Here is a 12,392-nt window from a genome sequence, read left to right as displayed (position 1 = left end):
AATCGTATGATGTATAGCTATGCAAGAAATTAATAGTTTTCTCTAGTGGGTAGGTACTTCGTACTCATTGGTAAAATTGAGGTTAACATTTTCGCGCATAATTGCGTCCTTGACTTACTTTCCTTGCTCACTGTTCACATTGTCATCCGCCATCTCGACTGTTCAGTTGTAATACCCAACTGGTTATCTACAAGTTAAGCGTAATTAGTAATTACTAAGCTATCGTCTATTATGTTACTATTTTTTCTTAAATTTAAAATTTAGTAAATTGCTTGTTTGATATCGACTGTGTTTTGGTAAAACCCTTCTAGCCACATTTTTTAGTGATGTTGCTTTTCAGTGGTTTCATACATATAGAATAGTCTTAAGTACATTTTTATGTTATTTCTCTCGTTAAATCTCTCATATTTATAAAAAGAATTGCAATATTTTACATTACGATTTTGAAAAACAAATAACCAATTTCATATTTGATTGATTTTACGAATCCGTAAATGTTGGTTTTTATCGCCTCCTGTAATGTTTTCATTTTGTGGCTTGAAGGGTTTTAACAAACCACAATCACAAATGTATAGAATATAGGTACATGCAATTCAATAATTCAGTTATGCAAACAAACACCTTCCACAATATTATCTCGCCCAGTTCAATTATCGACTGAGCGCAGCGAAGTCTTGTTTTGACTAGAACGCTTTGCATTTCGTCTATCCGTAAATTTGTTTGTGTGTTCCGCATCCAGTCAATCCTGTCAATCCGTGTTGGATAGTACCGTTTTATTCCGCCAGAGTTCGCACGAACGTTACGAGCTGTCAAACCGGAATAGTCAACATTACACGAGGTCTTTGAAGAAGAATTTGATCGAGAATTAACTAACTTATATTAGTCCTTTCAGAATATAGCAATAATTTCTAAACACCGTATATACATCCCCTCCCTCCTCCTCACTAAACATGAGTTCTCAATTATGGTGGTATGAATGAACATCAAGAAATATATATTATACAGGTATATACGCCATTTCAAGCAAGTTTCAGTTCTCAATGTTGGTCTTTAAACAAGGCGATACTGAGAGTATCTACAACGGATTACTTATAACTAAAGCATGATTTGCTAAATTAAAAACCTTTCCGAGGCTTCGGGGTGCGCCGGCAAGGGTGGGTTCGTTTCGTACGGTATTTTAGTCGCGTGTCAGCATAATGAAATATTAAACTCGGTTATTATTATATTATGTCATGCATATATATCTCGTAAGCATGTAGGCATATACCGTAAGGGCAGATGATCAACTATAAAGTTCCCTCTACAAACATGTTCGGAGAGATTATGGTATTAAATGTACTAAGTATTATGTATTATTTATTATAAATGTATTATTGTACTCTACAAGGCCCGTAGATAATTTAATAGTATCTACGTACTCTCGTCTGGAGCCCCATAAACCTGACTGTGCAGAAACAGGCGGTGCGTTTGTTTTTAGATTCTCCTATCGTAACAAACGGATTACAATGTTTATACTTTAAGCACAGGCGTCGTGTGGGAATGCTGTCCTTGTTCTACTGGTATTTTAATTGAAGATGCTCCGTTCGGCACCGGCGCACAGTCGGGAAACACGCCAAACGCGCCCAAATTTGCACACAGTAGATTTTCGTTACATTAGAATGTGTCGTTTTCACGACTTGCTCTTGAGTTCATGAGCTCGGCGCACAGTGGCTTAAATTTGAGCGCTGGCGCGACATTGACCCCAGATCGGCATGTTCCCGAAATGAATTTTCTTTACCAATGTGTTCTCAATTAATCACTGACATTAAAAAAACCATTGAAAATAACATCCGAAGCTTACTTACTCGGTAATTACGCACAGAACTAAGAAGTTCGGGCGCGCAACTATGCTGCTGAATCTAGGCGAGTTTGAAGGCGTGCGAAATCAGGTTGTTTGTGTACTTATTTTACAAAAAAAGTATTTTTAAAAATCACTTTAGATATTCTTTAAGATACGTACTTTATTTAAATAAATGAAAAAAATTTTTTTTTTCATAAATTATAACTGTTGCCTTGGTTCAAAATTTACCTTTTTTTACAATTATTTTTACAATTTTTTGCCTTTAATGGAGTAGGAATAAAAATCTTCACGCTAATTTTAATATGATATTATTGCTGTGTCTTTTTTGTACATGGAAAAAAAATATCACCACCAACCCTTATCCAGCCACTCCAGTAATTGCATTTTTAAGAAATGATTGTACTTAATTTTCGTCATTTTTTTTTTCAGAATCCAATATTTGACTCCGATATGTCAAATAAAGATCAACTGTATGTAATATTTAGTTCTGCGTACCGTTAGAAAAAAATTTAAGTTATTCACAATCATTCACTGTCAATTTAAATTAACATCTGAAACTCAATTATTATGTAATTAGTCGCAAAACAGGGGTACACTGATATTCGGGCGCGCAACTATGCTGTTGTATCTAGGCGAGTTTGAAGGCGTGCGAAATCAGGTTGTTTTTTAACTTTTTGTACAAAAAAGTATTTTTAAAAATCATTTAAGATATTCTTTAAGGTACGTGGTTCATTTAAATAACTGAAATATATATTTTTTCATAAATTATAACTGTTGCCTTGGTCCAAAGTTTACATTTTTTTCCAATTTTTTGCCTTTAATGGAGTAGGAATAAAAATCTTCATGAGTCTTCACACTAATTTTAATATGATATTATTGCTGTGTCTTTTTTGTACATGGAAAAAAAAATATCACCACAAACTTTATCCAGCCACTCCAGTAATTGCATTTTTAGGAAATGATTGTACTTAATTTTCGTCATTTTTTTCAGAATCCAATATTTGACTCCGATATGTCAAAGAAAGATCAACTGTATGTAATATTTAGTTCTGCGTACCGTTAGAATAAAATTTAAGTTATTCACAATTATTCACTGTCAATTTAAATTAACATCTGAAACTCAATTATTATGTAATTAGTCGCAGAACAGGGGTACACTGATATTCGGGCTGATATTATTATTATAATGTACAAAATTGTTCACTGTATTTTTAATATCTGTTTTCTTAAAGAATTATAATCTATAAAATACAAACTTAGCGCCCAAGTTACACGCTAATTTTTATAAAAGCATTAAAATCATTATCAACATTTCGACTAATAAGATTCAACAAAAAATAAGTGGTATTTCTTTTTAATACTTGAAAAAAACATCAATGATGCCAAATGGTCGAACGCCGAGAGAGATGTCGCGCCAAATCATCAAAATTGGCCACTGTGCGGCGGTGTAATGATTTACTAGCCTCTGTATTTTATCCCTCCTACAAGTCTCTTCAAGACTCAGCTCCACTCCTTCCTTTCATCAAAATACCGTCCCAAAGATGACATAAGAACAAAAAAAAATACTTTCCTCACGGCAGTTTGGTCTTAACTTTGCAACAGTCGGCTCACATCCATGCCACATCGCCTTATGTTTCTATTATATATGGTTGGTATGCAGACCGGCGCGTGCGTACTCTCGTACGTGTGGTGTTCCAGCTAAATGATAATGTCACCACTTTGTCCACTGATTGATCTTCCACTTGACCTGCTGTTCTCTCCTGAGCTCCCGATAATTAACTGTTTCAATTACTCGGTCCGTCGACTGGGCGCTCCTATTATATTTCACTTGTTCGCACCATGTCTTTCTCGGCGTCCTCCTACCATTCAATTTTATGTCGTAAACCTTCCTTTCATCATTCATCACATACTCCCCATTGCTCTCTAGGTTCGCTTATCTGGGTTTCGAATAGCAATAATAAATTGTCCCCAACATAATTGAGGTCGCGAGAACCAGAGTGGCCTATTTACAAAACAAGGACTTTCGACAGTAAGAAGGCTAGTGTTATACTATACTTTTATGATTTACCAGTGGACCCCACAATGCTTCGCTATTGATAATGTCTTTCTCGGGCGTCTAGTGTACCACAGCTTTACTGTTCAAAAACTATATTACCGTATCTCATTCCGATGAAGAGATATTACATTAAGTATACCTCGGACGTCCCCTACTTCTTCTACCATTCAAACCATTTATTTAAACTACTACTACACTAATAAGAACAAACTTTTAAATTTTGTGATATCGATAGACTACTAGATAGCTAAATATTTATCAATAAAGATTGTTTATTTTATTTTTATTAGAGCAAGAAATATTTTTACGTTTCTCGCATCAAAGGATCCTTTTAGGTCAAAAAGTCCATTTCGGCATGATTTTGGATAGACCACTCTAGTTCTTGTGGCCTCAATTTGCCTTGCATTTCTTCGCCTAATGGTACGTATACATTTGCAAACTTGAACGTGAACCGAGCCACGAATTACGGGAAAGGAATGAAGCAAATTTAAGCTGCGTTTTGCGCCTTTTACCGTTGTTTCGTTCCTTTCCCATAAGTTGAGGTTCAGTTCGGCATTTCAGTTCGCGTATCTATACGTAGCTTTATATTAGCTAAATATGAGAGCGCGTTGATGGAATTTAACCATGAGACCTAAACATCAAAACAAAATATTTAAAGATCTTAGAAATGATGATGAATTGATTATGAAAATCAAGTCCACTTTTCCAGGAAAATTGGATAAAAAATATCCTGTGCAAAAAAGAGGTACTGTAGCGGCCCGTTTAACTGGCCCAATCATCCTTCAATACAATTTGAGTCGTTAAATTCATTCTGACATTACCTTTACATGTTTCTTGTATACGCGTTGTCCTTCTTGCTTCCTCAGGGAAAGTTATAAATCCAAATGGATCTCTTACTCGATTTTGTTATTTAGACGTAGCTAATTTACTATTATTAATAAACAACCGCAATGAATTTGTGAAGTAATCAAAGTATTTATCAGTAAAGTTACTGATTTCGACGTTAATCTACTACGGAAACGCTTCGGAATGCTTTGTACATTACACCTAGGATCCAGCTAGTATTTTGAACGAATTGAACGGCGTGACTTTTATTCTCAAAAGTAAATAAATAAATTGTGAAAACGTACAGTGATTATTTAATGTCAACATAATTGAATTTGAACAACATATTGTGTTATTTTTCGATTGTAATGAGAGTGATATAAATAGTTAAATATCTCAAAGTTTATACCGAGAAATTGCTACATACGAGTGAAGAATCAGGGCAAACTTAAATAAGCACACTTCGTTCGAAGCAAATGCTATACACAATTTAATGACTAGCTGTTCGTCCGACTTCAACACGATGCCTAAGCTGAGTTATCATCGAAAGTCCAGCGATGCATCCAAGTACTCCTGTTTCTTCAATGATCCATCTTCCACTAACACCGCTTCGATCGAGGACTTGGAGGGACTGGCATCTGCCAGAATCTTTACGACGGTAAACCTCAACAATGAGAGCATCAGCAATAACAGAAAGCCTCCGGAGACAAGTCGAACAAGTAAAATCTTGAATTTTTGTTGTCCGTGTTGTGGAGGGTCGTGTAAAAATGAAATAAGTGAAGAAAGTGTGGTTGATGCGGAACTCGCTCTGGTGAGGAAGGATCTGAATCCAGGAGGTCCGGAAGGGGATAAATCTTCGAGTCGCTGCAGCACTTTACGACTGGGAGAGAAAACGTTGAACACGGCTAAGTTTGTTAGCGATGTGCTTAACTGCAGGGACGTATTCTTGCACAAATTGGAGCACGATGGAACTTTGGGTAGGAGGAACAAGAACTTGCCGCACATCATGGTTAACTATGTGTCCGAAGGTGGGTCTGTCGGTTGTGCTCCATCAGAGCGATTAGTCCAGGTCATAATTCTGCTTGTTTTCTTACCAATTCGTTTATGCCCCAATCTTCTCAATTTTTGGTTGCAACAAACCTTGCCCATCTCTCGTTTTTAATTTTTTCTGGCAATTAGCTCCGACTAATTATCACACTTTTTCTCTAAGGGGGCTGGAATCATCACACATCTCTGTCTTGAAAACTTGTTTTATTCACATTCATACATCGTCTCACATGGCCCGTCACAAGATTTATTTTTTTGCATGGGCTCCACATAACAAGTGCTAAAAAAACCCACAGGGCCTATGTCATCTTTGGCGATACTGTGTGGAGGGTCTTTTTGAGGAAAGGAAGTTCTGGGAAGGAAAATGGTATGAGGAGTGGGTAGGAACACTGTGTTCTAGTTGTTTTCTAATTTTAATGGTTCTGGTCAGTGTGTCCAGAAGTGACGGACTTATGACTCCATTCCTCCTATTGCGGTGCCAGGCAATGGGTCGAGAGATTCCGGCTGGATAGTTGGTGGGCAGACCTAGTCAAACCTCACCCCATGAACCCGGGCACAACTGCTAAGTCAGCAAAAACAGTGAACCACTTGGGGTGACCTATGGCAGAGGTGTTGGTTATCCAGTAAATGGTTCCCGAGGCGACGGTAATCATGCCCGCCTTCAACAGCAAATGGCACAATGCCTTTGCTTTGTTTCTTTCCCGTAATTCGTGGCTCGTCTCGCGCGGTTTTTCTCGTGTCTGTACGCAGCATTACGTCGGACAACTCAGGACAGTAACAAACCAACAGACGTTTGAAAAACGATGAAAACAACTCGGTTAAACAGTTAAAATAGGTAATAGGTTACGTTAATTAATTAATTAATTTACTGGACAATTTGTATAGCGCCGCTTTGGTGATATATCACCTCAGGAGCGCTTGTTAGGTATTGTATTTTGTAGAAAGGCACGTGATATATTGGTTCAATTTTTTTTTAATCGCCAATAAGTTCAATTTGTGGTGTAGTTTTTTTGTGGGGATATTGGGGTTATAATTGAAGAGTTTTTTTGTATTATTTGTAAACAGTTCAAGTATGTAATGTGAGTGTTTTTCCCCAAATTTCTGTTCGGTTATTTATGTGGGACTGGATTCAGATAAATAATAAGAATTGCATTACGTCGCAACGCATCGCCTTATTTTTGCCATTGTTCTGTTTCGTCAAGTAACCATCAGCAGTACTTGTGACTTATTTTTGCCATTGTTCTGTTTCGTCAAGTAACCATCAGCAGTGCTTGTGACTAATGACTCGGTTGTTTCAGATGAGCTCTCGCTGGACGCGTCCCCGGGACCCGGGGGCCCACTGCGCGGCTCGCCCCCGCTGGCGCCCGTCCCCGCACACGCTCCACACACGCCCCTACAACCGCAGCTGCACCCCGCGCACCAGGAACCTGAGGACGACATTGACAGGCTGGTAGCCATGCACAGTCGGAGCGGATTACAGGTAATCATGTCAATCCATGCCTAATCTTCTTTTGCTTCGTCTTCTGGTGTTCTCGTCCATATCACCTCTAAGCTAAAATTTATCAATTTATTCCTATTTAATTTATAATGTGGAGCTACAAACTCAGTTATCGGTCATATGGAAATCGCAAAGAAAACCATAATAAATGTAATTTGACACAGAACAAATATTCAACACGTTTGAAATTCCAGGTTTACGCCAAATATTCATAAAAACACTACTAAAGTGAATTTTGAATCACGAGCTTTGGACAAAGACACCATAAATACCAGGCAATAAAATCATTCCACAATCTTTCACTCCATACAAAAAAATTAGGGGAAAAAACACTTCACATATATAATTATATGATGTAAAAAAGAACAAAAAAGGCGATACCTATTATACCTACAAAAAATATAATATATGTATCCTAAAAGAATAAAACATATGTTCGTAATATACAATACACACTTCATTATGTACAACCGTACCTCATAATATTTGCCTAATGTTTTCATTACCGCCTTAATTATTATTATTTTATTTCATGTCTTCCTCAGGCGTCCCCGACTTCTGCTACCATTCATATTTGCGTTATATATTCTCCTTACACTCCTTCCTTCGCTTTTGGAGCCCCAAAATGCCTGAAAAACCCTTGTCTCTGTGCTGAAACGGGCGGTCCGTTTGATGGATTCCCCTGTCTTAAACGGATTGCAATCTTTAGAGTATAGGCATCAAGTAGTTATGCTGTATTCCGTGTTCTACCGGTATTACAATGGAAGATGCTCCGAGGAACTAGGAACCTAAGAACTCCCAATATATGTACACGGTTGACATTTGTCACATGAGAACGGTTCACTTCTACGACTTGCTTGAGTTCAACAGCTCGGCTGTGGAACTATTTGCTGGCCTCTGTTTTTCTTCCCTCCTACAACGTGTTCACTTCTTCCTTTCCTCAAAAATACCCTCCACACAGCATCCGCAAATACGACATAGGCGCTGAGGGAAAACATTTTCCTCAGGGCCTCCTGTGTGGAGTTAATGTAAAAAAAGAAAAATTAATAGGTAAAAAAAATATTACATTTTTAGTACCTATAATATTATATTTGTATATTTATCACATTTGTATATTTATTACATTTTTATATTTATTAGATTGGTATATTTATTAAATTTGTATATTTATTACATTTGTATATTTAGTACATTTCCAAATATCAAAAGGTTCCATCTTCCGTCCTATTTAAGGATTATTTGAACTTTTCAGACTCGCTCAGAATCCATGGCCAGTGTGTACTCGGGAGCGGGCGATGGGAACTATGGCTCGGTGACCGTCAAGGGCCAAGTGGAGTTCGGCCTGCTCTACAACTACAAGATGGGGGCCCTCGAAATCAACGTCAAGGGCTGCAGGGACCTCGCCCCTGTTGACACCAAAAGAAACAGATCCGACCCATACGTCAAGGTAACCTTCATATTTAAAATGCTAAGCCCTTCAGGCCTCTGGCATATTAAGCTTTATCTATTTCTTAAAGATGCTGTCAGAAAGTTGGATAATTTGGGTGTTTTAAATTTTTTTTTTTTTTAAATTATTATTTATACCCGCTAAACTGCTCAAGCAGTTTGTCAGCAAAATCCAAATAAATATTTATGGATGTTTCTGAAAATTAAATAGTGTTTTGGAAAGGTGATGAAAAACGCTTTAAAAATTTATTATTAGAAATAAACATTAAACAAAAAAAAAAAAATTATTGAAAACTTAAAAAAGTTTTATAAATGGCTCACCTTTCGTTTTTCGTCTATACACTGAACTAAAAGTACTGCGAAAAAAGAAATTAATTCTTAAAAAGTTAAAAAAATTTCATAAATATTTTTCAAAACCGGTCGGGACTTTCCGTTTTAAAGAGGTGTACATTTTAATTCTTCTGTTTTTAACTTCTTGATTTCTATATAAAGCGTGGTGATTTGAACCATAGACAGTTAAAAACGGTGTTGATTGGCGCTTTGATAACAATGTTGCATTTGAATATCGGTGTAACAACTAATTCTAAATCTGCTTAAAAATCAGCCTGTATAAAAATCAGGCACTGTTCATTAGAGCGGAATCCAAAATGCACCTATTGATACACCGGGGAATACCTTAGTATCTACCATTGTCCACATGACTTCCACTCTTATTATCTACCATTGTCCACATGACTTCCACTCTTAGTATCTACCATTATCCACATGACTTCCACTCTTAGTATCTGCCATTGTCCGCATGACTTCCACTCTTAGTATCTACCATTGTCCACGTGACTTCCACTCTTAGTATCTACCACTGTCCACGTGACTTCCACTCTTAGTATCTACCATTGTCCACATGACTTCCACTCTTAGTATCTGCCATTGTCCGCATGACTTCCACTCTTAGTATCTACCATTGTCCACATGACTTCCACTCTTAGTATCTACCATTGTCCACATGACTTCCACTCTTAGTATCTACCATTGTCCACATGACTTCCACTCTTAGTATCTACCATTGTCCACATGACTTCCACTCTTAGTATCTACCATTGTACACATGACTTCCACTCTTAGTATCTACCACTGTCCACGTGACTTCCACTCTTAGTATCTACCACTGTCCACATGACTTCCACTCTTAGTATCTACCATTGTCCACATGACTTCCACTCTTAGTATCTACCATTGTCCACATGACTTCCACTCTTAGTATCTACCATTGTCCACATGACTTCCACACTTAGTACATATCTACCATTGTACACATGACTTCCACATTTTTACCACTACAGAAACCATAGACACTAGAGACAAGGGATATGGGTGATATGGGCAATGAATCGTTATTTGTATAAAGTACGCACACAAAAGTGTCGACAACATCATTCACACAAGTTACTGCAAACCACATATACGCATAGCCTTTGTTTCTGCCTACTCACCAAAAGCATAACTTTCATTGGCTCGGCCGCTTTGACTACCAGTTCAGTCTGGTCACAGTTCGGCACTACCTTCCAGTGGAATATACTCTCAATATTGCCCTGAAATGGCCTTAAGCGGCCCGGAGGTGATGAACTAGCTAGACATGTTTGAACAAGACAAGTATCAAGCAATATTTGCACACTAATGAAAATATCTGAGTCTCTTTGGTCACAAAAGATTTCGTAAACTTTATTTTTCCCTTTTGATGGCCTTATTATTTATTTGCTAGTTGGGATTGTGTTGGTGAATAGCCAGGTCTTTCCATCTCAATTGGAGATATCATAGTCCCGCTGGCTGCAGATGGTTGGTAACAATTAACTCTCATGGTATTCACATCGCTCCATTACCTACATACCTCCCTTTGAATATAATATGTATTATCTGTGACCTTGTGGGTAGCATTGTTGGCCATTGTAATATAAATACTGTGTGAATTGATTCTAGGTTTACCTGCTGCCCGACAAGTCCAAGGGTGGCAAGCGCAAGACCAAGGTGCGAAAGCACACGCTGAAGCCCTCATTCGATGAATGCCTCCGCTTCACACAGCCTCTAAGCGCACTGCCCGGTCGTGCGCTCTGGCTGTCCGTGTGGCATGCCGACATGTTCGGCCGGAACCACTTCCTGGGGGAGGTGGTGCTGCCCCTGCAGGACAAGGTGTTCGACGACCCCACCCCCAAGTGGTACAACCTGCAGGAGAGGGTATGTCTCAAAAATGATACCTTTTCTATTAAGGATTTCTTTTCTCAATATGCACAAATTATGTACAGTCTGTCAAGAAGGTGTAGAAAACGTAACCCCGACCCCATTAGACTACAGATTGCACCACCCCACCCCCAAGGGGTATAGTCTGCAGGAAGGGGTATTATGTCTCTCAAACGGTGAACATGAAAAAACAGAACATTGAAGAAAAGTGAAGATAACAAACAAAACTAATCCAACCAAACCTATGAATATCCATATTAATTTGGTGCAATCGGCGCCACAGAGCCGAATTTTACCAGTAATTTTGATGTTTTTCATTGAGTCGTCTTCAGACCACCAAGCATTGAAGAAAAGTTAAGAAAAAATCTAACCTAACCTATTATTTTATCATGTTCTGCTCTGGCACTGTTCTTTTTTATCCGTTTACCATCTCAAAAACACAACTTGCTTTAATTACACTTTTGTGTTTTATTCTCTTTTGTTAATATCTTAATAATAACATTGAATTTATATAGTGCAGTCTTGTGATAGTTCAACTACAAATTTCTCCAACAGTTCTCCTTACATATAATGTTGCATTAGCCTGTTCACCTCATTCTTGATGTAGGTACATACAGTATCACTTGTACGCAATTTTTGACAATCACTCATATTTTAAAACTCCCATAACATTCTTAGTTCTTGACAAAATTATGAATTGCTTTTCTTAAAAAGTTCATTAGTTCAATTCTCCTTGATTGCATTGAAATACATAATTAAACAATAAGTCGCAGGATACGGCTATAATATTATAAACAGTGAGACATAACAAAAAATCATGCCTCAAGTCAGCGGCGCTCACACTCACTACCATATTGTTACACCATGATCGTCTTCAAACTGTTTTATATAAACAAATAAGAATATGCCAGATGTCAGTAAGATGAAGGTTTCCACTATTTTTTGGTTCACTTATCTGCTAAATTCTTCACGTATTTACGTAGTATACAGCCGATAAAGTCAAATGCATTATATATAGGCGCATAGTGCTGGAGGCACTTTTTAATATGTGTGTATATTCATAGAGGCGTATATTCATAGCGGCGTATATGTTAATTTTCCCATGACTGATGCCACTGATGTTCCATTACAGACAGAGCAATTTGAAGAGCAGCAAGGGAGCAAGGGCGATATGATAGTCGGCCTCAAATTCGAGGTTCCCGAGGGGATTACCTTGAGTACGAGAACCAAAGGAACCCTACACGTGCTGGTGAAAGAAGCTAAGAATCTAAGTGCCACCAAACCCAATGGACTTTGTGATGTCTTCTGTAAAAGGTCAGTTTACGACTTGATTCCACTAATACTTTTCTTCTCCTTCTAAAGTCCTGTCCTACCCATTGCTAGGTACAGGCCAATGTCTTTCCAATATTACCTATTTTAAGTGAGGGCCAGTCACTTTAGCTCTCTGC

General features: G+C 37.8%; 1 protein-coding gene across 2 annotated transcripts in view; it reads left to right on the top strand.

The window, feature by feature from the left end:
• Nucleotides 1–12,392, top strand: part of LOC149423329 (uncharacterized) — a 174,317-nt gene that overhangs the window by 149,090 nt on the left and 12,835 nt on the right. For both annotated transcript variants that reach the window (XM_089632669.1, XM_089632670.1), the window contains 4 exons: nucleotides 7,067–7,248; nucleotides 8,519–8,713; nucleotides 10,687–10,941; nucleotides 12,077–12,258. In XM_089632669.1, coding sequence (XP_089488795.1) covers nucleotides 7,067–7,248; nucleotides 8,519–8,713; nucleotides 10,687–10,941; nucleotides 12,077–12,258 — 814 coding nt within the window. The remainder of the gene's footprint in view (nucleotides 1–7,066; nucleotides 7,249–8,518; nucleotides 8,714–10,686; nucleotides 10,942–12,076; nucleotides 12,259–12,392) is intronic.

The sequence above is a fragment of the Hesperophylax consimilis genome, chromosome 6 (genome assembly GCF_061612785.1).
Source record: "Hesperophylax consimilis isolate HC1 chromosome 6, BYU_Hcon_1.0, whole genome shotgun sequence".
Taxonomy (NCBI): Eukaryota; Metazoa; Arthropoda; class Insecta; order Trichoptera; family Limnephilidae; genus Hesperophylax; species Hesperophylax consimilis.
This window is presented reverse-complemented; position numbering and strand designations above follow the sequence as displayed.